This window comes from Paramacrobiotus metropolitanus, unplaced genomic scaffold, assembly GCF_019649055.1.
Source record: "Paramacrobiotus metropolitanus isolate TYO unplaced genomic scaffold, Prichtersi_v1.0 Parri_scaffold0000026, whole genome shotgun sequence".
In the NCBI taxonomy this organism is placed as follows: Eukaryota; Metazoa; Tardigrada; class Eutardigrada; order Parachela; family Macrobiotidae; genus Paramacrobiotus; species Paramacrobiotus metropolitanus.
The window spans coordinates 308,024-335,265 of record NW_026570246.1 but is presented as its reverse complement, the minus strand read 5'-3'; the positions used below and the strand labels follow the sequence as shown (position 1 = coordinate 335,265).

Here is a 27,242-nt window from a genome sequence, read left to right as displayed (position 1 = left end):
GGCCAGCGAGATAGAAACTGATATAAATGAAATCAGATCCAGTGCATCGCTGCACACGAAGACACAACCTGTAATAATGGCTCCGTATACTACTTAACTACTTTTACACGAGAAGTCGGTAGTTTCGTTTAGTTACTCAAACAATCCATTTTCGTTCGTTTCATGGAACAAGTTCTATATTTCACAGCATACAGCACAATAAACAAAAATCCATTCAGCCCAAGAGACAAAGCATCAACAATACAAAACCATCACAACAATCACTGTTCCCCAAAAACAATGGAAGGTGCACCGGGTCGGTAAAGATCCCGCAGGGCGATGGCCTTCTTCTTAGCCATCCTGGCCGCCTCTTCATCGGCACCGCAGCCAATCGCTTTCTTATACATCTGATGCAAATTCGCACAGGCATACATGTGATTGAGATCACAAGCGCGTTTTGTATAATAGAAGGCTTTGGCGTCGTCCTCGGCGTTGACCGGATGGGCATCGTCCCGTTGGGCGTTTAAATAGTTGGTGCTTAAAAGGAAGCAGCTCTCCGAGTCGTCCTTCTCGCAGCCTAAATGTAGGTACTTTCGCGCTTCAGGTAGATTTCTTTCGAGGCCGTGTTCCCCCAGCTGGAGCACACCCGCTTGATAGCATCCGACAGGATGTCCACCGGCGCATGCTTGTTTGTGGTATTGTAATGCCAATTGTCGGTCGGATGTACAACCTAAACGACACAATAATCGACACTAAAATGTTACAGGTAAAGTAACTGCTTACACAACACACGGCTTTTTCTCACTATCAGAATATCAATGCATTCTAACGTAAATCATTTCAGATGAAATAAATACTCTATAATTAATCAAGTCAAACATTAAGAAAGCAAGCGTAATATTAGGTTTGACAAGTTCTACATGTTTCTGCGGTAAAATAACGTGATACTATCATAATCGCACAGTCTTTGCGGTTTAATAGGCACTAATACTATGCACTGTGCAGTACACCGTACTGTAAGCAGGATTAAAATAAATTAAATTAATCAAAATAAAATAAATAAATTAAATTCTCACCTCGACCAACGATTTTGTAGTTGGCAAACTTGAAACAACTTTTGGTAAAATTATTGGCATCGCAATTCTGCTGGAAAACCACGGCAGCCTTCTCGTAGTCATTCCGTACTGCTTCCAGAAATTCACCAAGTCTGTGGCATCCTGCAAAATGTTGCAGTAAAACTGTAAAAGCGAAATTAGTGGCAGACAAAAATGTCGATCTTTTACAAGGTTTACGCTGTTCCCAAACACCAAACACTAACGAAACAACTACGCTAACGATGCTGCCATGGGCAGATATTTATTAAACATGCCAGTCACAAAGTCAGTTCACGACTCAGTAAGGAACCAGCGCTACAGTCTACAGATACTACTACGAGTAGGTCGCTAGCGACGAAGTATTCCCGCACTCACCGTCTGGTCGCCGCTCGGAATAACACTGAAATCTGTACTCGATTCCCAGATTGTTTAAATACTCCTCCACATCTTCTCTCGACTGAAATCCCTCTATAGTTGTCATGATTCACAGCTGTTGAGCAATCGACGGATACAAATTAAACACTCTCGCTTAGCTTCTTAACTTCTTAAGAAAGCTAACCATAAGTGACAAGCGAAGACATGAAATAAAAGATTTACCAGCGGATTGTTGCGAAGCACTCCTTGATCAGTGCATTCTCTAAAAACTCCACAGATTAAAACAAATAAAATACGTGCTTTGCATCTCAAATTTACGTTCTGAAACGAAACTAAAAGAATTATAAACCGTGGAGTTAACAGTTTTAAACTATTCCACTTTTCATCAGCCTTGATTTTGAAATGCAATTTTGAATTTCTGTCGATTTTATCTTAATGACTGTGAGGGAGTCTTGGAGATTCTATAGGTACTTACTTATTACAGTACGAGTACTATATCTGTAATCTGGAAGCAGCCTCCCATTGACGGCAGTTACCTACTAGTAGAAGATGGTATTAACCATTGTTTCGGGACTTACAAAACATTCATTACTAGTACAGTATACTACTCGTAAGTACTTATAAACGCAACCAAGCCCGGCTTCTAGGTGTAAGCACCAAGGACAACGGAGCGTGGCTAGATGCTCTACCAGCTGCATCCCTGGGGAATCTTTTAAACGATTCCGCACTTCGAATTGCTGTTGGCCTGCGCCTGGGCACACCGATCGCAACTCCGCACCGATGTATCTGCAATGAATGGGTGGACGCTCGAGGTTACCACGGCTTGAACTGCAAGAAAAGTCGGGGCCGGAAGGCTAGACATAGAAGCTTAAATGCCACGCTTAAACGAGCTTTCGCCTCAGCCACCATTGAGACTGAACTCGAGCCTTTGGGAATATCGCGAACCAACGGCCTACGCCCTGACGGTGTCACCTTAGTACCGTGGGAGCGAGGCAAAATGTTAACATGGGATGTGACATGCGTGTGTACAATGGCTCTCTCCCATATCGCTGGAACATCCACGCAAGCCGGCGCAGCAGCGGCTCAGGCCGAACGGAAAAAAGCCGAGAAGTACCAGAGCATCACTCACGATTACCTGTTCCGAGCGGTCGGCGTGGAGACAGTGGGGCCACTCGGACCGGAAGCCTCCCGGCTGATTAGCGAAGTGGGCAAGATGATCTGGCATGGAACAGGCGAGAAACGTGCAACGGAGTTTTTGCACCAGAGGTTCAGCATCGAAATTCAACGTGGAAACGCGGCATCCATCCTGGGAACGGCACCGGCCTCGGCTAATTTAGATCAAATGTTCTCTGTAATCCGGCCGCATGTTTCTGCTGTTTGTTAATATTAGGATGTGATGTTTCTTTTGTGAATTGTGCTTATCTTTGTATTCGATCAATAAAGTAGTGTGTTAAAAAAAACGCAACCGCAAACAGTTCATATTAGACGTTTTGTTACTGTACTTAATGCTGTAGTTTGTGCATTGTTCAGATATGGACAAACCCTTTAGGAATTCACAAGCTTGGTCACTATTATAATAAAAAAACTTTTATTGTTGATAAAAGTACAGTACTATAAGTAAAGCGGTGCAACGCTTAAAATTTCTTATGAATTCCCGGTATGTAAGTTCAGTAAGTTAAACTGTTCATCATTAGGACCGTTTAGGTAAGTACCTTGTACTGATCGTGAATTTTCAGTGCGAGTATACGTACTTGTTTAGAGCAGTCTCCATCCTGGAAATGTCAGTTGCATACGTATTCAGTATTTTAAAAAAATTCAATTGATAAACGCCTTTCGAAATCTTACTTCCCGAAATGACCGCTGGTACGATGCAGTTATTTGGAATAGGCGTAAATGTCAGATTTTCAGTTCCTAGACATTTGTTGACGACCTTCGACTTCAACAAAAAGAGCATTTTTGCTGCGGAGTCATCAACCAGAAATTCTGTCAGCTATTCTAAGCAAATATGTTTATTCCCAATACCGACGTCACACGTGACAAATTAGACAAAAGGTGCGAGTGCTTGGCAGAACTGCACAAGATGAATCGATGCCATGTTTTACAGCGGTGTAGCGGAACATCGGAACAGGAACTATTTAGGCCTGATTATTCCTAATATTGGTTTTCGGTCGGGAAAAATAAGTCATCGACCACACGGTATTGTTATGTGGCAGCCGAAGAGTACAAATGCGCTGTACCTGTCCAACGCACCGGCAGTCCGGGGCAACCCTGATCCATCACGGCAAGTGCTAGTCCGGCTAATACGAGTACGTTGCAACTGGAATAACATAAGCTCGGATGACTTTGGTACTCATGTTATCACAGACATCCCCCACTCCAGGAAAAAAACTTGATTTGCCAGGATTGCAGGACACCCTCTTGACCTTTTTAACGGATTTCGGTAAGTAAATATATAAAGATGGGTAAGCGCTGTGTTAGTTTTTGGTGACTCAGTGCCCAGTGTGTATTGTTATAAAAGCTTATGTAAAACGAGCTTCATGTACACTTTTGCCAGCGAACAAATGGTAAATATTATATACCCTTTCGGCTTTATGCATCTGTTTCTAATAACTATTGCTCTGCGCATAATTACTTTCAAAAATATTGATAGTGCGGTACAACTTTTATTGTCTAGTTTAATCTTGAATGCCGATTTTGCTGCTGCCTGCTACTTTTTATTATAGTACGTATTTCGCTAATATTTAGCTAAAGACATCCCTTAAAATAAGTAGATATAATCATATTGCAGCCACAACCAGACCGACTGACCACTACTCGATAGCGCACATTTGTCGTTTCTTATTATTGTAAAGTGGTTTTGATGTCGATGTAAACGGAAACATAACATGGTTGGTAACATTACATGCACAATATATGAACGACCGGCATCGGCATTTCTTACACACACTGATGTAAAGATATTCATGATCAATATATAACTCGAAAGTCACTAACCATGGCAAGCGTATACGTATATTATAACGCCGATTTGCATAAAATGGTGATGAGCTAAATCTTAAAAAATATGTTCGCATGTAACAATAGAATGTAGACGAATGCGTGCCATGCATTACTTAATACACTCTCATTTTTCATATCATTTCAGCAGCAGAATGGCCGCCATGCGGTTGCCGGAAGCAGTATCAAGTGCGCCACACCCGGTGCCTCCACGGACACTGTCCACCATATTCCAGTCCTATGATTACGATTATGACGGGCTCTTGAGCCGTCATGACCTGTTTAAAGCCATCGTTAAGCAAGCCACGGACTACCAGTTGGATATATCTCCTGAAAAAGCCATGCAGCTGGTCCATGCCGTGTTTGATGCAGCTGCCATACCGGCCGATGGAATGCTGGGCAAAGATGATTTCCAGGCATTGATGAAGGATTATCTTCCACATAACGACGCTAATGCTGGCATTCACATTACTTGCAGCCCTGGTACCACCGTTACACCGCCATCAAATCCTGGAAATCGGTAAGAAAATTAAAATTGCACTACGTGTACCGGTATACGTGAGGTACGGGTAGTATTTGTGCATTAGTACTAGTGAGTACTGTAATAAAATAAGTAAGTTAAGAACCGAGATGCTAACTGAAACTCTAAATCTATTTATAGTAGTCATTAACGAAATTTTGAGCAATTGAGTTTAGTATTTAAGTGCTTGATCATGACTCATTAAGTATAGATCTTCTCATCTTGATGATTTTAGAGTCGACACTTTTGCATGGAAATCCAAACCAGAATCTGTTATGCGATCTGTTAAATTGAAGCTGATTCCATATAAGAACGAAATCATTGTCCTATCGGTGTACATTTTGTTCTGCGTCCTTTTATTCTTCATCGGGTCCGCTGTGGCTTATCTGGAGGATCCCGAATCCGTACATGGAATGTACGCCTATTTGGTTGCAAAGGGTTTCGGTATGATACTGGATATCAACTGCAGTATTATAATACTGCCGATTTTGCACTGGACGATGACCTTTGTGCGAAAGACCGGGCTGGGATCGTTTCTACCACTGGATGCTTTACCAAAATTCCATATTACATGTGCAATTTGTATTGGTATTGCCGGTGCATGCCACACCGTGGCTCATATCGTTAATTTTGCTGGTATGTGTGCAAATCTTTACGCATTATATACAATCTGGCCGAATATATATTCTGTAATAATATAATATTTATATATATTTAATATAGTATTTATAATCTGGCCGAATTCCAGGAGTTGGTAATCAAGAATAATTTATCCTTAGCGATGTTCGTTTAGGAAGCAAATCATTTCTTTATGATAGCCATACGTGTAGCTAATTAGATAGTTTTTTCTTTTATACGTGAGTGAAATAGTTAACTGTTTTTAGAGATGATTGAGATGAATCCAAAAGATTCTCCTTCGCTGTCAGAGTATCTTTTCGTTCCCCGGCATGACGTGCCAGGATTGGTTCAAGGGCTAGCATCTGTTACTGGTTGGATCCTGATCCTGATCTTTGTTGCTGTTGTATTGTTTTCGCTACCAATCGTCCGACAGACTCAACATTTTCAGGTCTGTGTTAAGCTTCAGTTTATGTACTTACTCGTCCTCGTATATATGCATTTTTGTCTAAACTGATATTAATTTTGGTCTGTCTCCAGTTAAGCAAATATCTGTTAACTTTAATCTTATTACTCGTACGCGAAAGGCTACGTCTGGATTGTCCGACTAACAAAGATTTTTCTTACAGTTGTTTTACTGGTTCCATAAACTCGTCTACGTGTTTTGGCTCATTCTTATCTTGCACGCGCGCAACTTTTGGAAGTATTTTTGTTTCTTCGGAGTACTCTTGATTGTGGAAAAGCTACGTAAATACTACATCGTTGGGAAGAAAAATTCTTCTGCGGAAATAATTCATGCGACACTGTTGCCTTCACAGGTATGAAAATGAAGCCCAGACAGCGGTACTGGTAATGCTGGCAATATACTGTAACACAACCATGATAATGTACTAATCCTCAACGCAGCTAAGTAAATCCAGGTTTTCCATCGTGTTAGGTGATGCATCTAACAATTAAACGACCCGAAAATTTCGCCCATAACCCGGGAGATTTTGTCTTCGTCAAAATACCGGCAGTTGCCAGGCATGAATGGCATCCTTTTACAATTTCCAGCGCACCTGAACTTGATGGTGAGATTGAAGCAACAGCAACAGACTGAGTACTTCACTGTATTTAAAAGCAGATATGATAAGTCATCGTAGTAAAACATTCTGGGTTTGTCGTGCGGAGCAAAATATTGTTTCATGTGCCCGCTAGATGAGCCTAGATCGGAACATGCATAAATATTTGATTATAATTCGTTAATTAAAATTTGCTTTCCTTTATAGCATTATGACATTTCCAGTGTTCTTTGCAGATAACATATGGCTGCACATTCGCGTAGTAGGAAACTGGACAAAAGCACTGTACACACATCTCAAGCGGCAAAAGAAACGCCGTCCCGTGCTGATTAGCCAACAGTCTCTACAAAATCTGCGCACCAATGTCCTGTCGGATCCTACGGCCATCGCTATTCTACGTAAACTCAGTGTTAACCATTTTCCCAAATTCGAAGAAAACAATTACGCGAATGCCCAACACGAAGCCAGCATTACAAAAAGCAACACGGTCTCATCGTTCCCACTAGCCACACCCATTCCGGTGTTCATCGATGGGCCGTACGGCAGTTCCACGGCGGCCATCTTCCACACCGAACACGCCGTCCTCATCGGTTCCGGTATCGGCATCACACCCATGGCAGCCATCCTGGGCAGCATCGTCCATCATTTCCGGCGCAACCGTATGAAATGTCCCCACTGCGACAAGGATGTCCCCTTCATCAACAACGATCTGTCCATGTGCAACCGGCTGGCGACGAAGTTGAAGAAAGTGGATTTCATCTGGGTGTGCCGGGATCAGATGAGCATACAGTGGTTTATTGACTTGCTTAAAGAATGGGAACACGAGCAAACCACGCTGGAGACTGTGTACAACACCAATGAGGATTTTGTTACGGCGCAAATTTATATCACTTCCGGGCCGAAGGTACTGTATTCGTTAAAGCTAAATTTGTTCCTTTTGCTTTGCTATTACGCTAACGTGTTCGGTTACAATGTGTAATTTTAATAAAACCGATAAAAATGTTTTCAGAAGACAAGTCTATCCACCGCCGGTCTCTCGCTGGGAATGAACTTACATTACCAGCAAACGCGGACGGATATCCTCACCGGTTTAAAAAGCCAAACAAGAACGGGCCGGCCTAAATGGAATGATGTATTTGGGTCAATCGCAAAGTCGCAAAAAGGTCAAGTTCGCGTATTCTTCTGTGGGAGCCGCCAGCTTAGTCGGGAGATTCGTCAACAGTGTGCCCTGAACAAATTTGATTTCTCATGGGAGAATTTTTAGATTCCAGTTGCTGTCTTTCGAAATTGTTATTTCATTAATTTTGTTACGTACTTAAACATAATATGTTTTATGGTTATAAAAGAGACATCGCATCAGCATGTCCGACGTCTGTGGGTATTCAAACTTTAAAGGTCAGCTATAAATTTTGCGTTGTCGGGACTATGTCGGTAAAGAGCAATGCATTATTATAGGCAGATCGGATCCGGTATTTGTACTCTAAATATTAAATTTTAATTTAGAAAGAATTCTGGGTTTATGCAAACAGTAAGTGTACTGTATCCCATAAAACGAACCCATAACACGCACATGTACAGATAGACCGGTTTATTTTTACGGCGGTCTGAAACTCCGAGTGGATATATTGTGACTAATTTCAGGTTGACTTTGTTTACGTTCTTCATCACTTTTAGTTTACGATTCATGTTAATTCCATGTTTCCTTCATGCATGATCCATGATGCAGCCACATTTACATTTCTTAAACAACCTCCATCAGTACCGTATGCGTTTTTCATAGTGACCTTGTTTACGTTTTTCGTCATTCGCGGTTTGTTCCATGTTGTCGTCCTATAAGTAGCCTTGCACATTTACTGCGCATCTCTTTAATGGTTCTTTGAAATACGGAAGTCCAGCACCCCGCGTCATGGTACTGGTAGTCACATGGTAATGATGGTAAATACATGTACACAGGTTACACGGCAATTACATTTACCAATCTAAAACTTACTGCCACACATACATCCTTGCTTAATTTTGGGATTTAATCACTACTCTAATAATCGGAAAGCGTAAACTGGAAACTGTCTGACCAATCTAAAGCGCTCTTATAAAAACAGTGGGCCAAATTGTTAGAAATCTGCAACAGAGAATGTTATAAAAAAATCGAATATATTGTTTCCGCATTAAAAAGTTGTAAAAGTTCGAAAAACATTATTGCAAAAGAGAAAATTTTGAGCCCATGCGACTGTTATTGTCCTGGGCTTTAGGCTATAGCCAATAGCGTACATAAAATTTATTCATAGACCGTGACGTCGGTAGCAGCCAAGCCCAGGCGATTGTTTCACAATGTTTTGCACGACATTAATTTTCTAATTATTCTAGGAGGGTGGAGAAATAGGGAAGGGAAGACGGCGTCTTATGGTTAGTGCGTATCACTGCAAAAACCAGACGAGTGTTTTTTACAGTTTTTGCTGTGCGAATGATAAATAACATCATCAATCTTTTAATTGTTTTATAGGTGCGTAGAGAGCGACAACTCTCTACGGATACGTACGGTGGTTATGATTCAAATATACAAAGTATTAGTGTAATACAACTAGCACAAGGCACCGTATATTGCACTGCATAAGTCTGATCGGACAACTATTACATCACATTACCCCTGATACAGAAATATATATAAACGTTACCTAGGTTTTTTTTAACGTATTCACTCTATCGGCCTTTAAAAATCATCCTTGGTTCCCAAATTTAGAAATTCTTGTTCTGTCTGTATTGGTGGACATGATTGTTGTGAAAGGCTTACGCTTTCAACGAGCTTGCGTTTTTAAATAAGCGGCATTGCACATTTTGCCCTTCTGAAATAAATCTTGCAAAGATGATTTTGAAAATTTTGCCGCACTTATTCAATTCTGTCAAGACTAGGTACGTACGTTCTGCATTATAAAATCGACCTTTCGTGATGACATAGGTATTGCAGAATGCAGATGGTGTCAGCCAACTTCTCGCAGCCGGCTAAAAGCAAATGCGTTGATAGTTAATTCTTGTCAGTCGTCATCGTAAATACATTGGATTCATCAATTGTCAATGCTTGGAAAACGATGGGAAACGGATGATGCATTTGCGTATTTGTACTGTAGAACATCCGGTATACTGCAGATTGTAGCGTTTTATTTTTTCGTTTTAAAAGGTGCCATTGACATGTGTCCCTTCGAGCTACCTGTACATCTCACTAATCGGAAGTTCTGAATTAATTATGCTGTGCGCAACGCCGACTTCGATGGTCGACTTCGTGTTCTGACGACAGGGTTTCATTTCGACTGAATGACAGTTTGGCAAAGTGCCCTATGAGTAGTAGCTAGACGTTAATTTACAACGTGTAGACATTGTGTGTGTTCAGCTTGGTGACGGTCGATGTATTCCCGTCGAAGAAACGGCGGGTCACACAATATGAAGGGGATGTACAATTACAGCATAATGCAGATCAGATGATTAATAGTACTGCATTCGGAAATGCTCCTAATTCAGCAGTATAAATACATGTCCCACTGAGTTGTTTTTTCCGTAGTCATTGTGCCGTCATATTATAACATCTGGTTTCTAAATTTGCACATCTACAGTTTGATTTACTTGGGTATAACTATTGTTGCACTGCTTACACTTTAAACTGCTCGGGTTTTTAAAAAAGAGCACGTTTCTTCTTTTCAGTCCTTTTGAAACAATTTTTGTCAATTGTTATTTTAAAATCTACAACTTATAAAATGATACTGGAGATTTTCCCGCATTTATCCAGTTCTGCCAAGACCAGGTACGTGCACAGGAATATTATTGTAATACATACTACATGGTTAACAGATCGACCTTTTTTTGGCAGTTCGTACAGTTTGATACAGAGCTGAAACCTCAAGCGTGTGACACTTTCTTATGCAAATGGTGAACGGTAGAAAATTTTGAAAATTGCATTGCTTTTCTCGAGAAAATTTTCAACTGGCGACAGTGACATTTCAACTACGTACGAGTATTTTCCAGTATTAAAGCGGTTACCGATCGAATGATATTAAACATTATACTGAATGCACGCTCACCTGTACGTAGTGACCAGGCAGTAAAAGTAACCTTTGTTAATTAACATTCTAGCTTGAACAACCACAAAAAATTAAGCTAGCTTTTTGTTGAATACTTGCACTAGAGGAAAGTTATAAAATATTAAGATAATTAAGGATCAAAGACTTGATTTCAGAAATCCTGTGCCCGAGGAAGTTTCCGGAGCTTTACGAAGCCCACCGGTATCAACAGTGTCGGCCGTTTTTCAGTCTTACGACCGTGATCATGATGGTCTTTTAAGTCGTGAGGATTTAATGGAATCCATTATTCAAGAAGCCTCCGACTGCAGATTGCAAATTACTAGCGAAAAGGCTATCACGATGGTTAATAATGTTTTTGACGCAGCATCCATACCTTCCAATGGAATGCTGAGCGAGGAGGAATTCTGCATACTGATGCAAAGCTACCTTCCTGACATCAACACCGGAGACCCTTTCTTACAATCAGAGGCCGCTCAATCTAGCAGTGCAATTTCAAATCCTCCGCGGTATGTACAATACAGCTACTGTACATATGTATCTGTATAGATATACCGGTACTCGTATATTGCGCGTAGCAGTAAATTTTGCAGTATCAGGTAGTTACGTTAGTTTCACTATATAGTTAGTACCTGTCAGATTTCAAATTATAAAAATCAGTATTCGATTACAATATGATTATGTACTACGTAGAAACATGTATCAATCATAACATTTGTATCGTACTACGCGCAGTTCGAACGACGACTATTTAAGTTTGTATCCAACAGATCTCTTGCTTTTATTAATCCCTACAGACCAAATGCAACAAAACTGAAAGAAAGCGCAAAGGCTGCAGTGCAACGTCTTCAGTTAACATTTTCCTCTTACGCCAGCGAGTTTGTGATTCTCATCATTTATGTTTTTTTCTGTATGCTACTGTTCGCGGTTGGGATGTCGGTGGCATATGTGTCAAATCCGGAAATGACTGCAGGAAGATACATTTATTCTGTTGCAAAGGGGTTCGGTATGGTGCTGGATATCAACTGCAGCATAATAATACTGCCCATTCTACACTGGACAGTTACCATTGTGCGCAGAACGAAGTGGATCTCCTGTCTGCCCCTGGATGCTCTCCCGAAATTCCACATCATATGCGCAGTGTGCATCGGTGTTGCCGGTTTGGGCCACACGGTGGCGCACATTATGAATTTCAACGGTAAGGTCATGCCGGGAAATGCGTGTACAAGGCGTAGTCACATATCGCTTATCTGCACAAATTGCACGTTTGCTAAACAAATCTTGATTACTACATAATTATATGATGCACACCTATACAAGCCTTATGTCTTGCAGCTGTCCTCCACATAACTAACAACGCAACGAAGAATTCATCTAGTTCGTTGATCGACTATCTCTTCGTTCCTCAGCAGTATATTCCTTATGGATTATTCCATGGTTTGGCACCGATTACCGGCTGGATAATCATCGCAGTTTTTCTTGTGATCGTGCTATCTTCGTTACCCACGGTTCGCCACTCTCGACATTTTCAGGTAAACATAATTTTTGACCTGGAACGATATATAACCTACTCCTACTGAATAAAAAAAGTTACCGTTAAGCTTACGATCATATAAACCGTTGAACATCTTCGGACAATAATTAAAGTTATTCATGATTGTGCACCAATTTAGGCTAATTGGAGTGCATATACAGATACGTATGTTGCGTTAGTAGTACATAATGCTGTTTAATCAAGTAGGTATGTATTATATCTGTATATAGTTCTATCGCGATTTATGTATGCATACATATTCTCTCGCTCTCAACAGGTCTTCTACTGGTTCCACAAGCTGACTTTCTTGTTTTGGATTGTTTTAATCTTCCATTCCCGAAATTTTTGGAAATATTTTTTGTTCTTTGCTATGTTGCTGATTGTGGAAAAGTGCCACAAATATTACGTAGCGGCCAAGAATTCAACGGCTGAAATAACAGAAGCGACACTATTACCATCACAGGTATGTTGCGGGCGCCAGCGGCCAGAGCGTGATCCCAGTACTTGCCTTTTGGTCTGGTACCCTGTAATCATCGCGGAAATTATTAAGCCACAGTAATAATCTGTCTGTGATTTACATTGTACATACTATGCCCGGTATAGCATTCGGCCCACAAAGAAGCCATTTTTTAAAGTTTAACAATATCCGAAACTGTACTGTATTTCATATACTTCTACAGGTTATTCATCTTATCATCAAACGTCCGAAGAATTTCGTCCACAATCCAGGAGACTTTATTTTCGTGAAAATACCGGCTGTGTCGTGGCACGAATGGCACCCTTTTACAATAAGCAGTGCTCCCGAAATCAAAGGTACAAGCTTATACGGTACTCGTATAGATTTTAGTATTGTTGTTTTTGCGGTGTTGTTACTTACTGCAACTTTTTAACACATTTCACACATTTTTAACACACACATTACTGAGTAGGTGCGCGATTGACGGAGAAAAGCCAGTTACTGTGATTCTATTTAATGTGCGTGTGAAACAATTACATAAGTAGAAACAATCAGTAAATTCTATCGAACCCTACGAGTACCCATTATTACAGGAACATTAAGTTACATATGCGTGTGAAACAATTACAATTAGTTTACTATAAAAATATGCTGGTTTGTTTGGCTTACCTGTCACGTCTTTTGCTATGCAGATTATATATGGTTGCACATTCGCATTGTGGGAAACTGGACAACTCAACTTTACAACTACCTAAAGAGACAAGAAAAGTGCACCCCCGTAGTGGTCGGCCAGCAATCCGTGGAAAAATTTCGCGCAGAAATCGTAAAAGATTTAGATGCTGTCACCGTTCTCCACAGAATTTCTAAAAGAAAATCCCAGAAGTATAAGGAAAACAAACAAACTAAGTCGCTGGAGTTTAAGAACAACTTGGATAAAGTTTCCATTCCATTGGCCTCGCCCATCCCATTATGCATTGATGGACCGTACGGGACGTCTACAGCGGCTATCTTCGACACGGAGCACGCCGTACTCATCGGATCCGGCATCGGCATCACACCCATGGCGTCCATTCTGGGCAGCATCATTCACCATTTCCGACGCAACCGGGTGCAGTGTCCGCACTGCGACAAAGAGGTGCCCTTTACGAACAATGCAGTAACGATGTATAAGCGGCCCGCGAAAAAATTAAAAAAGGTCGACTTTATTTGGGTCTGCCGCGATCAAACGAGCATACAGTGGTTTATCGATTTGCTGGAAGAATGGGAGCGAGAGCAGATTACTCTGGAAAATGCTAATCATCCCGGCGAAAACTTTGTAACCGCACAGATTTATATTACCTCCGTGCCCAAGGTACCACTGATAATAGTGCTAATACTACGCATTGTGTTGGAATTTAATGCAGAAACGAATAATAATTTCGCTGGATTATATATACAGATATATATATCTGTATATTATATTATACAATGTGAATGTAGCAATTATGCACAAATAAAACTAAATCATTAATATTATTATGATACATATCGACCTAAACTGATCATGAGCAACGTTCGGTTTTGCTGTGTTACAGTATAGTGAGTACAGTATACTGCATATTACTACTCGTACATATTCATTTTCTCTGAATTGGCTATCGCGGGAAACTTCAAACAATACAACATGCCCTTTTCTTTACAGGATGACTTGTCTTTTACAGGGCCGTCGTACGTCTGCGGTGGGCTTGTCACTGGGCATGAATCTCTATTATAAACAAACGCGGACAGATATCCTGACAGGATTAAAAAGCCAGACAAAAACCGGTCGGCCAAAATGGAGTGAGGTATTTGACGCGATTGCCCATTCGGGGAAAGGTCAAGTCCGAGTATTCTTTTGTGGCAGCCAACAGCTCAGCCGAGAAATCCGGCAACATTGCGCTGTTAACAAGTTTGACTTCTCATGGGAGAATTTTTAAGTGTGAGTGCACAAAAAATCTCGACCGTTGTAAATTTCTTCGAATCATAATTATTTATTTACGTTGTGTTGTAACAACAGTAGCAGGTTAGTAGCTTTCGCACGAGTAATATGGCCCGTCAATGCCGCCATTAAGTTCTTCGTTATAATACGTTTACTGCAAAAAAAAAGGATTTGAGTCTGCTGTAAGGTTGTCTTAGCCCGTTCAAATTATTGAGTTGATTTTTGCTCAATGATTCGTCAAGGAGTTCTTTATGTGTTGAAGGATTTCTTCAGATGATACCAACAAATGCTTGTATTTCTTAATTACTTTTCTACCAGTACGAAATACACAGCACGAGGAAATGCAGGCAAGGCATAATATTATCAGCAACAGCTACAAATGCTTATAAATTGTGTGATCCGTGCCGCTAAAGCAAAATCACAAATCGTAGCAGTAAATTCACATATCATTACATCAACGCGAAAAAAACACGGCGGAATCAAAAACAGATTCCATCATCTATCGTTCCATGTATCGATCAATGCAAGCACCACGAAAACCAAAACCTCAGAAAACCAAATGAAAGAAGGACTTGCTGGTTCATCGACGGCTTCCAGGCGACAACGCTTTCGGGATTCCAGTGTTTTTATCCACTGCGTGGAAAAATAACCAAGTCAGAGTCAGAAACATACACCATTTACCATGCTACCAATATTTTAATTTATTGTACCCAGCAATCACAAATGCTATACTTAAAGCAGACAGGAATTACCTTAAATCTTGTAACCATCCAAAACGAAGTATGACGAGGCGGAAGACAGTATCCATCCCTCCTGGATGCCGCAGCCCAACAAACATACTTACCCGCAACGTTACAATCACGAAAACAAGGATAACACGGCACGTCAACACCAGCCCGAAAATCTCTCCTACATTAACCCATCGGATCTTCTACATCCCATCCTCCGACTATATCCCGACGCACCCTAATCCCACCATCGTACCACATTGTGTCTCCTACATCCACCATACACAGTACTCTTCTCTCCAGATTGCATCCTTATCCTACACCATCCACACACTCCACCCATCTAACCACCCGCCAAGACCTCTTCACGACTTCAACCCATCGCTCTTCAACCACGCAGCCATCCCACGCCACCTTTATGCCCAACCGTAAACAGTCATCCTCCTAAAGCCTAACATCATCATCATCAGTGCGTGCATCATCATTCATCATCTCAACATCATCTCATTTACGCATCCATTCCGGCAGAGAACAAAGAGTCTGAGAAAACGTAAGTGGACACCAATTAGACCAAACAGGAGCAGGGCATACTAAAGTCATATGTGTAGTAAACGTCCAGAATTAAATAAATAACCAACAGCAAAAAAGCAAAAGTCACAAAGCACAGTTATCGGGTAACAATACTCGAGCCTAATTGAATTGATAGCAAAATGCGGTATACCATGATTGAAAATTGTCAAGTGTGACAGTATTCCTGGCTGCCTTAATCCAGTTACGCCGATCCCACGGCTTAGGATTTACATAGGGCTACGCGAGCGCGAGTGAACGCTGCGCGAACGGGAATGCGCCGAGCGGCTCCGCGAATGCGACGGCGAACGTTCGCGTTTAGTCTCCCGATCGCGTCCATTGGCATCCGGTGTGCGACGATCAATGGGCGACCGACTGCGACGCCGCGGCGAGCCGGACCGGGAACGGCGCGCACCTCCTCCACCGCTGCCTCCGCCGTTGCGATCATCCACTCGAACGCGAATGTACGCCGTTTCTCCCTTCAATCGATTTATACAGTGTATTGTGCTACGATTACAGATGATGTTTTCTTTCGTACCTCATGCGAACGGAATTTGGTATCGTCCAGCTTCTTCACAGCGTAACGCATATCCTCGGCCTGAACAAATTCCACAACTCCGGTGCCGTCTTTGGATACATCGGCATAACAGACATCGCCCGCTTTCCGCATATGATCCTTCAGATCTTGCCAGCTGCCAGAAGGCGGTAAACCTGTTATCGTGGACAAAATAATTAGTGACGCATTAACACATTTCAAGGCCGGTATTTCAAGTAACTCAGTTATCACATTTCACTCAGTTATTACATTTCATTCTACGAAAAAGTGCATACATATAAAACCCAACGAAGAAAAAGAACACAAACAACAATAATCCCAAAAGCGGTGCTTCGATGCCTGATGTAAACAAGTATGCAAAATCCTAACCAGCACGTGCTGCCTTTTGCCCAACATATCGTTTATGTAATTTACAACTGCACGTTTATGTAATTTACAGCGCGTTTAACAGCTATGAAAAAAATGCAAAATGTCTTACCAGTAATGATAACACGATTCTGCGAGCGGCGCATGGTGTTATCGTAGCGATTACGGTTGAATCGGAATCCACCATCGCGGTTAGACCGGCTGAAGCCCCCGCTGCTACGATAGCCGCCACGACTCTCTTCGCGGTCACGGAATGAACGTGGGAACTCTACACGGATTTTAGCACCATCCAGATCGTATCCATCGCGACCACGTATCGCATCTTCGGCGTCCCTATGTTTCAAAAGACTTTAAAATGCGTCACAAGGAAAACAATATTTTGTTCGTATCAAATCCTTCAGTAGATCGGAATTTTGTACATTCAGACAGATACTGCATCTTCAGCAGTGTGTTACTATGTGGGAAATATATTGCTTTTTCACCACTGAGATGTTCTCCTTAATTTAACGCTCGCTCAAATCAACTATCGTACCACGGCTCACCTCATGGATGAGTACAAGCGGAATCTTCTTCGCGATGACTCAATTCAAATTATCAATTTACTTCAGCTATTCGATCAGCACAACAAGATGAACGAAGGAATTCTGAAAATTTGTCTGAAGTTTAAAGTACTACTTAGGTTATACGGTGATTTTGGCTTGATTTTTCAATCAAAAATTAATTTTTAACGCTTTATCACCATGGTAGCAGGACAACGAAAAGCGGAACCTTCGCTTATTAAGTTAGGCACCTTCTTATAAGTTACCGTAAGTCTTCAAAATCGAAGCCGATTCGAAAACTTCCACCGTGGTAGAAATCGCATGAGCTTACAGCTTACTTTACTTGTTAGAAATCTAGCGCTCACTGAACGAAATTCGTAAAGGGATAAAGGAAAGGCAGAAAACAGGACATTTTCCGTTTGCTGTGATATTACGTAGAACAATCACTCAAGCACCCGTAATAAAATTAAATACCAGTAAGGCTTGCCAAGTTAGCTTTTTGATTAAAATTTAGATTTAATAACAATTCAATAGTAGAGTAAGTAGAGTCGTAGACGCTCTTTGTTACAGCGCAAGGAGAAAAGTCGAAACCAAGTTCTCCGCTAAGCGGCTCCTCAACTAAGCTACCGCCCTTATTTAATTTACTCTTTATTTAGTAACCACCTCAAAAATTCCGAAATACATACTTTTTAATCCCAAATAATGCTTTCTAAATTTTTGCCCTACCTGGGATCGGAGAAATCAATGAACGCGAATGGTTCGCGTTCTTTGTTGGTCCTGAAGTCCAAGTGCTCGATGGTCCCATACTTGCGAAACAAATCTGTAATAAAGAATGTGTTCCCTTCATGGATCGCAGAGTAAGATCGAATTACGACAATTCGCAGCAAGATCGGAAAAGAAAACAATCTGACGCAATTTACACAAAAAGCTGTAAGACTATAAGAGGCTAGGAGCTTTGGAGCTGCGGACGCCTGACGGCAGCACACAAATTTGACTGCCACTCAATTCTCCACATACCTTCAACATCCTTTTCGCGACAATGCTTTGGCAACCTGCCGATATAAATTCTGGACTTTCCGCTCATTTTCAACCGTCAAATGCTTCGCTAATCTTTAAGGTTGATTGGGGAACTTTCAAAATTGTTAAAAACTCAAAACTGATTCACATAATGCACAACACACACACAAATCAATCAAGTCAAACTGCAGCGAACACCGTACGGTTTGGATACAACAAGTAATAGAGGATTGGTAAACGCCGCCCTCGAATAGGTAAGCAGTTGAACTCTCCCATGGGCGGTCGCGAATCGGCATATTTGGTCGAAGACTTGAAGGGTCCTGGATTTGCGCACACTTATGTACTACGCTACTGCATCACGCGAAATACGTTGTGAGTGGCGAGCGCTCGAGCTGATCGAAATCAACGGCAAACTTCTGCACTTCATTGTAAACCAGTGGTCCACTGGTTTACAATTTTTTAATTAATTTTTTCTCATTGTTTTTAATTTTAAAAAATCTTCTTTATGAGTTTATGCCGGTTTATGTCTTTATAGTACACGGACTTCGTTTTCCCGATGCTTTTATACATTTGACCATGTAAAAATTCCCATGTTGCTTTAGTGTTTTGTTTGCCTGTTTCGTGATTATAATCGAAAAATGGATAGTGAATCCAGCTCCACTCCGAACTCTGCCGTGGCAGCGGAAGCCCCTTTGTTGCAGTCCTTCGATAAAATTCTGTCCATTGTAATGTCTTCTCCCTCCTCCACTCCGCAGGATTCTGCGCCGATACATACACCTCTGCACATATCCAGTGAGGCCATGCACGAGATTGTGGCGGGCATTGCAACGGGGAAACTGCTGTCAGATCGGCAGGTGTGTCCTGCCATGTTGGAGGCGCTGTGCCACTGTGTGGAGTACTGTTGTGGACCTGCTGATGGTCCGCATGCTCAGTACCAACAGGATACGATGCGTACGTTCCGCACCCTTATACCAGTGAGTAGCCGTGCCCTTAAGCAAACATATGAAATATTTTATTATCAGGGTTACAGTGACATTGGCAACAAAAAAAAGAGGTTTGGAGCATGCGTAAGTAAGTAGTGACTAATTTCGCAGTATACGGGGGACAGCCTTTAACTGTAATTTTGTGGCAATAGCAAAATTAATTTAAGAAATGCGAGGTAGAACAGCAGGGGCTCAGTCAACATTCAGCATCTGAAGCTGCATCTCCTAAAGTGGAACTGGATAAAATCTGGACTTTAAAACTGTTAAAATCATAAATTTGGGGTTTCAAATACGTATAAAAAAGTGATTCTTAAGAGTTTTTATGATTTTGTTGTAGATTAAAGCTGATGGAAATGTCGTAAATTGTTGCGAAAAAATAGTCAATTTTCAAAATTCACAAAAATTAGTCAGTTTTCAAAATTCCCGGACTAAGAAAGGACGATAATTTGCAGTTGCTATCCACATATGCCCGGATGCCCCAGCTGGGCCCATGGATTCAGCGAATGTTGGTGGCGTTTTATCGCAAAGAAGGTCTCGTTCCCAACAGTCATTTGGACGAACTAAAGCGTTGCCGTCTTCATCGCACCCGGCATTTATCCCCGGCGCTTCAGCAGAGCACCATCGCTGCTCTCCACTCTCTCCGACCATATCGTCCCGATCGGAAAGATCTCCCCGAATCTTTTCGCCAGGTGGGCAAATTTCCAGAATATCGTGATCAGTTTAAGCTGCCCGTTGCGGATAACACACCGGATCAGAATTTTCCCCGAATGATAATCGACGGCTACACTGGTCACCATCCGCCGATTGCGCTAGCCCAGCCCAAAAGTTTCCATGTATGGTGGAAGACGATGAATGCGCCGACCCATCCGCGTCAACTATTGACCGATCCTGTTCTGCAGTACAGATATGTCATTTCACCATGGAGCAGAAATGAGGAAACCCGCCTTTGTTCTACTGTTTACGAATTGTTTTTGCCATCGTTATCGGATGATTATGACAATGACGACATGGAAGTAGCCCCATCTGCAGCGAAAGTTGATGTGCAATTTGCCGAGCGAGCGTTCGGAATTTGTCGCAGTTTTGAGGAGAACGTTTTGGTAAGAGCCTCTGCTAAAAAACTTCAAAAAACTGAATTCTCTATCGCATACTTCAAAATTAAAATAAGCTTCGCCATCTGTTAAACATCTGGTGCATTTTACTAATGCGGTGTAGTACGATACTTACTTTGCCATAATGCAACTTTAACTTAACTTGAACAATGCAGTTGAACCTTTTGGTTAAAAACCGCTGAATGAACATCGGTTTTGCTGTTAAAGAATGGCAGGCTTTCAGTTTCAGTCTGTGATATAGGAACCTCTCCCGGGTGTTACTCAGCGTGCATATGATTTTCTTCGTGATCCGGCTTCATCCGTTAAATTGCGTTTTGCATCACTTCACAACGTATCTCTGCTGTTGCTCGCCTATGACGACTCTTTTGTAGAAGATGTGTATGATATTTTCCTGACTACATTCTGTGCTAGCGAAAGTTTGAACGAGAAATTGTCCGTTCTTGACTGCTTACACCGAATGATCTTCGACTTTGAGGGCTATTTGCCGCGTTTATGGGAGTTAGAGATTCAATGTAACGATGACGAGAAGAAACGAAGATGTGCCGCCACAGAAATGTTCGTGCAGCTTTATGTAGCGTCATCGGCTGCGGATGTCAACGTCGAAAAAACCCTGACCCGGTTTGTTACGTTTGTGGATGAAGTTGTCCGCGAGGCTTTGGTGTTGCCTGTGAGTCGACGTGATTGCATGAGACTGTGGGGATCGATTTTACGTATTTGGAAAGTGGTAAGTCTGCCTTTTTAAAAATGGTATGACCTTATTATCGGTTAATTCAATCGACAAATTAAGAAGAGTGATTTGATTAACTGCACAGCTGTTTTTTTAACAGTGTGGCGTGCGGAAACGTTTAGTTATATGATTACTCGCAGATTCAGTACAACGATCAGTTATTAAACATTTTCTATCAAAACTGTTGCTTTCGGCGAATACTGTTTTCTGCGTTTAAAATACATGCAATGCTTGCTGAATTTCAGTTTGCCAGTATCAGCACATCCCCGAGCAAGCCTCAGGATAACCATCTTGTCCTGCTTCCAAACCTTCAGGCTCTAGCAGCTGGCCTTAACAACATTAGGCCATTTGTCTCGCGCACTGTGAAAGAACTTATTGAAAAGTTAGTACAGTACTTCTGTTTCTGGGATCTGTCATTGCTGCTTGAATTTTGAACATTTGTTGGACGTGGATTAATTAGGAATTTTTATAGGTATTTGATCCATTTTGCCAACGTGAAAACTACTCGGTTATCAGAAGTCAAACGCTTGTACAAGAAACGAAAGAGCAAGGATGAATTAAGATCTGCAGATCCTGCTACGGGAAATGAAGCGCTTTAGTTGCAAAAACATACTATGGTTAAACCGGAACATTGGCAATCGGATATCAAAGAAATTATTCCGGTTTGTTCATAAGTCACATGGAGAGCTGAACTGGCTGTCGGCTGAATCAAATCGGTCGCATATGTGATTGCCGTTTCTAAAGTGGTTTTTTCGTCAGGTTTTGGTCAGTGGTTCCTATAATGTCCAGACGTCAAACTTGGCAAATTCTGATTATCCTCTGCAGTATATAGCTGCTCGACTTTGTGTGCATACCTTTTGCATGTCATTTTTGCGTTTGGCAGGAAGTAATTCTTCTGCGAGTTCATTTAATCCTTTTTCAAGTTGCTTGAACTGTAACGTAAACGGTTTATGTAATGCCTGCCGAAATAAAAATTTTGCACGCCAATCGGATACCGCTTGCTTCATGAATGAACATCAAATTTCACCTTTTTGCGATACCGTTATGATAAACAAATTTACTTTTGCAATCTGAACTATGATAGGTAATAACAATAAATCAGTAATGTGATATTCCGATATTTACTTGACATTGTTGTCAGTACTGTGTTGGGAATTAAATAGCTCCATTACCTCGGATCTGATAGCTTCTACTGAATCAAAAACCGGAAGGGGTTGGGTATTATTCGGTGTGCAAAATAGTGTTGGTCGATCACCGGAAGCTGGAGCCGTACACAGATTCGATACGGAACGGTATTCTGCAAATCTTTAAGCGGTGTATATCCTGCAGCTGCGATTGCCATTTACAAATACATACATTCGGACAAACAAAAACTGAAAGTAATTATAAATCTCCGCCAATTAAATGATAAATTGTTCCGTACTTTGGGCTAAGTCATCCGCACGAGAGATTTGTAGTTCTTTGTCAATGGCAGTGTACATACAGGAATCGTGCTTCCGCTTGAGTTCTTCCAAACGTTTTCGTACACAATCCGAAGAGCGTGAGGCATCGGAACTGTCTCCCATTTCGATTGCCGATATCCAGCTTACATATAGGTCGCAACAATTACAAAAAACTCAGGCCAGCAGATATTCTTATGGAACCTCTTTATGCCAACTAGTCAGATCAATTTGCAGGCGAAAGTTTCTAAAGTACACGATATCGTATATAATATTCGTGTTATTTAGATTGTAAACTTGTATTAAGTAATAACTGCAAACATTCGTGTATTATTTATACCGTGCCGCCTTAACCGTATTGTTTAGACCGCCATTAAAATAAAGATTACTAAATAGTGTAAGATAGCTCACTTAATTGATAATGAAAATTTCGTAATCATAACAGATACTAAGCTGACCGGGAGAAAAAAAATGTCAAATGAGTGCATGATGAAGTCATTGGCAACCAAAATGTTACTACTTACGCTGAAATGTTGTTATTACGCTAACTGAAACTTCATAAAACTTAAAAGCAATCAGGTAATGAAAAACAAAGCTCATTCATATGATCATCATAATACACCCCGTTCGCGCCAAGTTGGCGGCATGGCATTTTATTTTTCTGCCGAACCACATGGCGCATGTTTCCCCAATCTTCTTAAAGCTTTCTTTTCTTTTGCGCATTTATTGAGCATAAACTTAATCGAGTTTTGGTTATGACAACGCGAGAAACACTTTCCAAAGCGAAGGCATCGATAGAGCGAGTCGTGGCAGTGATGGAAAACAACCTAATTCAACCAAAAATCCAGGAACGATTCTAGATGCTTGGAAATAAGGTCAGTTTGAGGACGCTCAAAAGAGTACTTCGTGAAAAAAACTGTAAGTCAACAGCTAGACCAAATACACAAAACGCCTCGGGGAGCAAAACTGTTTTTTTCGCCAAAACAAAGCACCAGTTGAAAAAAAGGCGGTGTCCACACTTCAGACTTAAAACCCTTCCAGATTCAACTGCAAATACGAAGTACTTTTTTTCCCACAATGATAAATTCCATTGATAAAGTCATTTATTGCTAGTCGTATGCCTGTTTTGAATTGCGATTTACCATCCAAATCACTGCTGACACTCGTACAATGCCGTCAACAAAATTGCAGGGACATATACAAACGGAGAAGAAGGATTTACAAACACAATTATAAACACTATAAAACAACAAAATGACGCAAAGGTAAAAACACTTCCAAACCCGAAAAATTTCTGGTACAAGGCCGTCACCGTAAAAACTAAGTATTTCTTTATAACTACAATGCGATATAGACAACCTGAAGTAGGAAGGCAAAACCGATCAGTCCTAGTCCTGTTCACAATCAGCATCGTTAATATCTTCAATATTATCGGTCGAACTGTCCAGAACAATTGGCTTCGAGCACTCCATGTCAGTCGGATTCTGCGATGATGACCCTTCGTCGACATCGTCGTCAGAATCAGAAACGATAATGGTTGTGTTGGCTGTCTAAAATAAAGGTGCCATACCAAAAGCTGCCAATACAAGCTGTAAAAATTTGAGTTTTTCCCGCTCTTTGAATAAAATGATTTGCAGGATCTCAGTTCATCCGAAAAGGCTACATTTTACACCATCCAATGCGAGCCAATATAAGTGAATCAATGTATAGATAAAAGATCTAAAAGATATACATAACACGTACTGATTGGGAGACCGTAGAATCATTCCGACTATCCTCAATCGTGCTCTCAGTTTTCATTACCAGATACTTCTTAATCGAATAATTTCGGCGATATTTTCGTTTTGTTCGGGTACAAAGCGACGTCGGTGTAATAAGTTCTGCTGATAAATGTCTTCGTTCATCTGTGATGGAAGATTGCGAACCACGCGCAGAATCAGATGTCTGTAAATCAGCAAATATTAAAACAAGTCACGATAAAAAACACCCTTAAGCGAACCCACTGCGCTAATAAACCACAAGTCTTCCGGGATCATTTAACAACATTCAAAAAGACTTTTCATTTCGCTGTCCGGTCCCAAAGTAACGCACTGACTGAGCAACTGTAAAATGTGTAAATAATGCGTAAAGCGTTAATTAAATGCGTGCATTACCGAAGATTCCGCCTCGATCAGCTCAACACTGGAATCCAGATCGTTGGTGCGACTTTCCTGACTAGAAGCGGATGATGCGCCGCGGAATGTATTCTGTCGGAACCAAATCACACGTCGACTGGCCATAATCTGGTGGCGCGTCGGCGCTGATTTCCGGTCTTTTGTTGGAATAATCTCCTTCGCATCACAATCATCGTCCTCATCGCTACCGGCGGACCGAACACCATCATCATCGGTCAAATCGTCGGAATTAAAGGAGCCGTCATCATCCGAACCCTCGGTTACGGCGATTTCTCCATACAGTGTTGTCTGCTTGAACTTTTTTAAAGGTTCTGCTCGACCTACAAATAAGTGCTTTATTTTTTGGTCGAAAATATATTTTCTAGGAAATATTGTACGAAAACCCGAAAAAAACTACCAACAAAAGCGTTCAAATTAAAAAGCAGTTTAAATAAAATTTATAGGAAACCGCCACTCGTATAACAAAAAAGGCAAGCCGCTTGCCTGTTATACAGAAAAATTACTAATAAATATAACTCTGAATGCGCTTGCCGCAAGCGCGTTCAGACTATTTTATAGGTAATTAATTTTTGCTGTACTGTAAGTAAATAAACTTTTCTCAAAATCAATAATAGGCATCTTATCTGACGATCTGCGCAAAAATAAAATGTTGTATCCGCGCAAAATTAAAACAGCGATAACTGGCTAAATGTGGTGCAACAATATTACTGTAGTAACAGGAAACAACGAAATAAGAAACAATAATAACATTCCACTAGCTTTCAAATAACGATTAAAACTTTGTAATTTAAAGAGCACTGAATTGATTGTACGATTTGCAATCCACAGAAAACAAATTAAAAAATAGCTAAGAATACGCTGAACATGCAACTAAACTTTTCCTCACCCTTTTTTTTAACCTTAAGTTTTCCGATCGAGGTGGGCTCATCCGAGCCCGCCAAATCGTTGAGATCAGCGGATTCAACACGGTCAGACTTTTTCGTTCTCTTGTGCCTTTTTGGTGGTTTCTGCGTGCCATTCGGTAAAAAATCAACAGGTTAAAGATGGTAATTACTAATTCAAAAATAGGCAGAATTTCTTTACGTTATTTCTGTTATAATGTGCTATTTCACAACGTAATTAAAGCACACATCATCCATCATTACGATTCCCGCATGTTACTGGTTTAAGTGAGCAATCTTACCGTACACTGCGCAGTATCGGACGGCTGGGAAAGCTCCGTTTTCTGGCGCTTTACAGTGCTGTCCAACGAACTTCGTCTGGGAAACCTGAGTGTCATCATTTCTAGTGAAGCAGTTTCTATACCAGATGAACTATCCATGTCGTTTATAAAGCTACGCGAACTGCGAAGTTATGCTCGTTACACCTGCGCGATTCTCGATGTAACGCGGATCACCAGGATTACGTGCAATCAAATTTCAGCATGTGAACGTTTCCAGTAAAATTTGTCAGAAGCCATAAGATGATAAATGGGATCTGAAGAGGCAAATTATTAAAAAAATAGTGTATTATAAAACTTCGGGTAGCGTCATTCGCGGGATCGAACTTGGAGAACAGCTTCCAAAACAAAGCGAAAATTAGAAGGACGGCAATCCAAACCGTAAATCCAAATCCAACCGCCGACCAAGGATGGCTGCTTGCGACCGCGGTGTTCGGAATAGATTTCCCGCTCTAACACGGGGTGAACCTAAAGATTACAGAATTTTCGAAAGGGTCGAGATTTTCGATCCCTTTCGACGCGAAAGGATAAAATAACCGTTTACCGTAAAGCAGCTGAGCTATAGAACTTCTTTTCTACAGTCATATAATACGGCTTTGAATTTTGCAAGCACAGTAAACACATTTTCGATTTCAGATAACTCTCATAGCTGATATCACTACACACCGTGTATTGGCACTAGTTGGGAAGCGTGATACGATAGTCGGTAGATTTTTCGAATAAAGATTTTCGAACTTTTTTCTTTCGTCTCTTGCATATTGTTATGGTTACATTTATGGTAGATTAATTTTCACTCTGCGCGCTCTGTAACACATAACCGCATTGAGTACAGTACTACAGACTGTACAGTTGCATATAAATTCAGCGTGGTAATGCTGCTTGTGTATTAGGAACGGTCGAGAAGCAGCATCAGCTCGATGGTTTGTTTTTGATCTGCTAGTTACCTAGTGTTTCGTTTTGAGTCGGTTTGTGTTAAGTAATAGATATACTCTCTTGGTTACTGATTACAGACAGACTGAAAGTAAGACCTCTAGAAAATAAGTGTTATAATTTTACGTACTTATACCGCATTCTATGTCTACAGTATGTGACTATTTCGTATTCCGCTTGGTTAATGGCAACAAGAAACGAAGTTTCTAACGCTATACCGCCATACTCGTTAACT

At 41.1% G+C, this 27,242-nt stretch overlaps 7 protein-coding genes and 1 long non-coding RNA gene across 21 annotated transcripts; 4 read left to right on the top strand and 4 right to left on the bottom strand.

Annotated features, from left to right (window-relative positions):
- Window positions 1–99: 99 nt before the first annotated feature.
- LOC129587814 (cytochrome c oxidase assembly factor 7 homolog) lies at window positions 100–1,863 on the bottom strand. Of its 2 annotated transcripts, XM_055481739.1 has the most exons (4): window positions 1,671–1,863; window positions 1,449–1,563; window positions 1,056–1,196; window positions 100–709 (listed from the first exon to the last, which is right to left on the bottom strand). In XM_055481739.1, the coding sequence occupies exons 2-4, from the start codon at window positions 1,552–1,554 to the stop codon at window positions 261–263; spliced, it is 696 nt and encodes a 231-aa protein (XP_055337714.1). In that variant the 5' UTR covers window positions 1,555–1,563; window positions 1,671–1,863; the 3' UTR covers window positions 100–260. The 2 variants fall into 2 exon arrangements, with proteins under 2 accessions (XP_055337714.1, XP_055337713.1); XM_055481738.1 differs by having other exon boundaries at window positions 1,449–1,863.
- Window positions 1,864–3,714: 1,851 nt separating this feature from the next.
- Window positions 3,715–8,001, top strand: LOC129587693 (NADPH oxidase 5-like). Of its 2 annotated transcripts, none has more exons than XM_055481556.1 (8): window positions 3,715–3,888; window positions 4,597–4,965; window positions 5,201–5,601; window positions 5,850–6,031; window positions 6,210–6,398; window positions 6,518–6,650; window positions 6,878–7,545; window positions 7,651–8,001. In XM_055481556.1, exons 2-8 carry the CDS (start codon window positions 4,601–4,603, stop codon window positions 7,903–7,905), a joined length of 2,193 nt encoding a protein of 730 aa, XP_055337531.1. In that variant the 5' UTR covers window positions 3,715–3,888; window positions 4,597–4,600; the 3' UTR covers window positions 7,906–8,001. The 2 variants fall into 2 exon arrangements, with proteins under 2 accessions (XP_055337531.1, XP_055337529.1); XM_055481554.1 differs by having other exon boundaries at window positions 4,594–4,965.
- A 1,353-nt stretch (window positions 8,002–9,354) lies between these two features.
- LOC129587692 (NADPH oxidase 5-like) lies at window positions 9,355–15,016 on the top strand. Of its 6 annotated transcripts, XM_055481553.1 has the most exons (10): window positions 9,355–9,548; window positions 9,604–9,771; window positions 10,864–10,909; window positions 11,073–11,214; window positions 11,503–11,903; window positions 12,041–12,237; window positions 12,517–12,702; window positions 12,920–13,052; window positions 13,389–14,047; window positions 14,397–15,016. In XM_055481553.1, exons 2-10 carry the CDS (start codon window positions 9,736–9,738, stop codon window positions 14,649–14,651), a joined length of 2,055 nt encoding a protein of 684 aa, XP_055337528.1. In that variant the 5' UTR covers window positions 9,355–9,548; window positions 9,604–9,735; the 3' UTR covers window positions 14,652–15,016. The 6 variants fall into 6 exon arrangements, with proteins under 6 accessions (XP_055337528.1, XP_055337527.1, XP_055337526.1 ...); XM_055481552.1 differs by having other exon boundaries at window positions 10,864–11,214; XM_055481551.1 differs by lacking the exon at window positions 9,604–9,771 and having other exon boundaries at window positions 10,864–11,214.
- LOC129587694 (serine/arginine-rich splicing factor 1B-like) lies at window positions 15,001–18,588 on the bottom strand. Of its 3 annotated transcripts, XM_055481558.1 has the most exons (7): window positions 18,427–18,588; window positions 18,136–18,229; window positions 16,983–17,203; window positions 16,487–16,659; window positions 16,103–16,427; window positions 15,406–15,921; window positions 15,001–15,286 (listed from the first exon to the last, which is right to left on the bottom strand). In XM_055481558.1, the coding sequence occupies exons 1-5, from the start codon at window positions 18,491–18,493 to the stop codon at window positions 16,179–16,181; spliced, it is 804 nt and encodes a 267-aa protein (XP_055337533.1). In that variant the 5' UTR covers window positions 18,494–18,588; the 3' UTR covers window positions 15,001–15,286; window positions 15,406–15,921; window positions 16,103–16,178. The 3 variants fall into 3 exon arrangements, with proteins under 3 accessions (XP_055337533.1, XP_055337532.1, XP_055337534.1); XM_055481557.1 differs by having other exon boundaries at window positions 15,406–16,427; XM_055481559.1 differs by lacking the exons at window positions 18,136–18,229; window positions 18,427–18,588 and adding an exon at window positions 17,413–17,562 and having other exon boundaries at window positions 15,406–16,427.
- Window positions 18,589–18,884: 296 nt separating this feature from the next.
- On the top strand, window positions 18,885–22,224 carry LOC129587735 (uncharacterized). 3 transcript variants are annotated; one of them, XM_055481617.1, is made up of 5 exons: window positions 18,885–19,400; window positions 19,862–20,506; window positions 20,994–21,242; window positions 21,491–21,627; window positions 21,706–22,224. In XM_055481617.1, the coding sequence occupies exons 1-5, from the start codon at window positions 19,065–19,067 to the stop codon at window positions 21,842–21,844; spliced, it is 1,506 nt and encodes a 501-aa protein (XP_055337592.1). In that variant the 5' UTR covers window positions 18,885–19,064; the 3' UTR covers window positions 21,845–22,224. The 3 variants fall into 3 exon arrangements, with proteins under 3 accessions (XP_055337592.1, XP_055337591.1, XP_055337590.1); XM_055481616.1 differs by having other exon boundaries at window positions 20,760–21,242; window positions 21,718–22,224; XM_055481615.1 differs by having other exon boundaries at window positions 20,760–21,242.
- LOC129587736 (uncharacterized) lies at window positions 21,703–23,132 on the bottom strand. The gene is made up of 4 exons (XM_055481618.1): window positions 22,669–23,132; window positions 22,418–22,542; window positions 22,100–22,177; window positions 21,703–22,021 (listed from the first exon to the last, which is right to left on the bottom strand). The coding sequence occupies exons 1-4, from the start codon at window positions 22,808–22,810 to the stop codon at window positions 22,001–22,003; spliced, it is 366 nt and encodes a 121-aa protein (XP_055337593.1). The 5' UTR covers window positions 22,811–23,132; the 3' UTR covers window positions 21,703–22,000.
- Window positions 23,133–23,241: 109 nt separating this feature from the next.
- LOC129587810 (uncharacterized) lies at window positions 23,242–25,294 on the top strand. Its single transcript, XR_008690405.1, has 2 exons — window positions 23,242–23,559; window positions 24,843–25,294. It is a non-coding gene; the product is annotated as an uncharacterized LOC129587810 (long non-coding RNA).
- On the bottom strand, window positions 23,624–26,859 carry LOC129587809 (uncharacterized). Of its 3 annotated transcripts, none has more exons than XM_055481731.1 (6): window positions 26,042–26,859; window positions 25,745–25,865; window positions 24,838–25,178; window positions 24,428–24,628; window positions 24,044–24,234; window positions 23,624–23,731 (listed from the first exon to the last, which is right to left on the bottom strand). In XM_055481731.1, the coding sequence occupies exons 1-5, from the start codon at window positions 26,177–26,179 to the stop codon at window positions 24,073–24,075; spliced, it is 963 nt and encodes a 320-aa protein (XP_055337706.1). In that variant the 5' UTR covers window positions 26,180–26,859; the 3' UTR covers window positions 23,624–23,731; window positions 24,044–24,072. The 3 variants fall into 3 exon arrangements, with proteins under 3 accessions (XP_055337706.1, XP_055337707.1, XP_055337708.1); XM_055481732.1 differs by lacking the exon at window positions 23,624–23,731 and having other exon boundaries at window positions 23,792–24,234; window positions 26,042–26,545; window positions 26,622–26,858; XM_055481733.1 differs by lacking the exon at window positions 23,624–23,731 and having other exon boundaries at window positions 23,792–24,234; window positions 26,042–26,545; window positions 26,744–26,849.
- Between the last annotated feature and the right edge of the window lie 383 nt (window positions 26,860–27,242).

What these genes read in the sequence shown, in the direction of transcription:
- LOC129587736 (XM_055481618.1), bottom strand. Translation starts at nt 22,810, where the DNA reads ATGGGAGACAGTTCCGATGCCTCACGCTCTTCGGATTGTGTACGAAAA. An exon ending in TAGAAGCTATCAGATCCGAG is followed by an intron (nt 22,178 to 22,417) that starts GTAATGGAGCTA and finishes TTTACGTTACAG; the next exon opens with TTCAAGCAACTTGAAAAAGG. An exon ending in GCAAAAATGACATGCAAAAG is followed by an intron (nt 22,022 to 22,099) that starts GTATGCACACAA and finishes TGGACATTATAG; the next exon opens with GAACCACTGACCAAAACCTG.
- LOC129587694 (XM_055481557.1), bottom strand. Translation starts at nt 18,493, where the DNA reads ATGAGCGGAAAGTCCAGAATTTATATCGGCAGGTTGCCAAAGCATTGT. An exon ending in ATTGATTTCTCCGATCCCAG is followed by an intron (nt 17,204 to 18,135) that starts GTAGGGCAAAAA and finishes TTTGAAACATAG; the next exon opens with GGACGCCGAAGATGCGATAC. An exon ending in GAATCGTGTTATCATTACTG is followed by an intron (nt 16,660 to 16,982) that starts GTAAGACATTTT and finishes CCACGATAACAG; the next exon opens with GTTTACCGCCTTCTGGCAGC.
- LOC129587693 (XM_055481556.1), top strand. Translation starts at nt 4,601, where the DNA reads ATGGCCGCCATGCGGTTGCCGGAAGCAGTATCAAGTGCGCCACACCCG. An exon ending in TCATATCGTTAATTTTGCTG is followed by an intron (nt 5,602 to 5,849) that starts GTATGTGTGCAA and finishes AACTGTTTTTAG; the next exon opens with AGATGATTGAGATGAATCCA. An exon ending in GACAGACTCAACATTTTCAG is followed by an intron (nt 6,032 to 6,209) that starts GTCTGTGTTAAG and finishes TTTTTCTTACAG; the next exon opens with TTGTTTTACTGGTTCCATAA.
- LOC129587692 (XM_055481548.1), top strand. Translation starts at nt 9,502, where the DNA reads ATGATTTTGAAAATTTTGCCGCACTTATTCAATTCTGTCAAGACTAG. An exon ending in GCCACTCTCGACATTTTCAG is followed by an intron (nt 12,238 to 12,516) that starts GTAAACATAATT and finishes CGCTCTCAACAG; the next exon opens with GTCTTCTACTGGTTCCACAA. An exon ending in CGACACTATTACCATCACAG is followed by an intron (nt 12,703 to 12,919) that starts GTATGTTGCGGG and finishes ATACTTCTACAG; the next exon opens with GTTATTCATCTTATCATCAA.
- LOC129587809 (XM_055481731.1), bottom strand. Translation starts at nt 26,179, where the DNA reads ATGGATAGTTCATCTGGTATAGAAACTGCTTCACTAGAAATGATGACA. An exon ending in CCGATACTGCGCAGTGTACG is followed by an intron (nt 25,866 to 26,041) that starts GTAAGATTGCTC and finishes AATGGCACGCAG; the next exon opens with AAACCACCAAAAAGGCACAA. An exon ending in TGATCGAGGCGGAATCTTCG is followed by an intron (nt 24,629 to 24,837) that starts GTAATGCACGCA and finishes GCTGATTTACAG; the next exon opens with ACATCTGATTCTGCGCGTGG.
- LOC129587814 (XM_055481738.1), bottom strand. Translation starts at nt 1,554, where the DNA reads ATGACAACTATAGAGGGATTTCAGTCGAGAGAAGATGTGGAGGAGTAT. An exon ending in TTCCGAGCGGCGACCAGACG is followed by an intron (nt 1,197 to 1,448) that starts GTGAGTGCGGGA and finishes AACATTTTGCAG; the next exon opens with GATGCCACAGACTTGGTGAA. An exon ending in CTACAAAATCGTTGGTCGAG is followed by an intron (nt 710 to 1,055) that starts GTGAGAATTTAA and finishes TGTGTCGTTTAG; the next exon opens with GTTGTACATCCGACCGACAA.
- LOC129587735 (XM_055481615.1), top strand. Translation starts at nt 19,065, where the DNA reads ATGGATAGTGAATCCAGCTCCACTCCGAACTCTGCCGTGGCAGCGGAA. An exon ending in CGTTCCGCACCCTTATACCA is followed by an intron (nt 19,401 to 19,861) that starts GTGAGTAGCCGT and finishes GATAATTTGCAG; the next exon opens with TTGCTATCCACATATGCCCG. An exon ending in GTGAAAGAACTTATTGAAAA is followed by an intron (nt 21,628 to 21,705) that starts GTTAGTACAGTA and finishes TGGATTAATTAG; the next exon opens with GAATTTTTATAGGTATTTGA.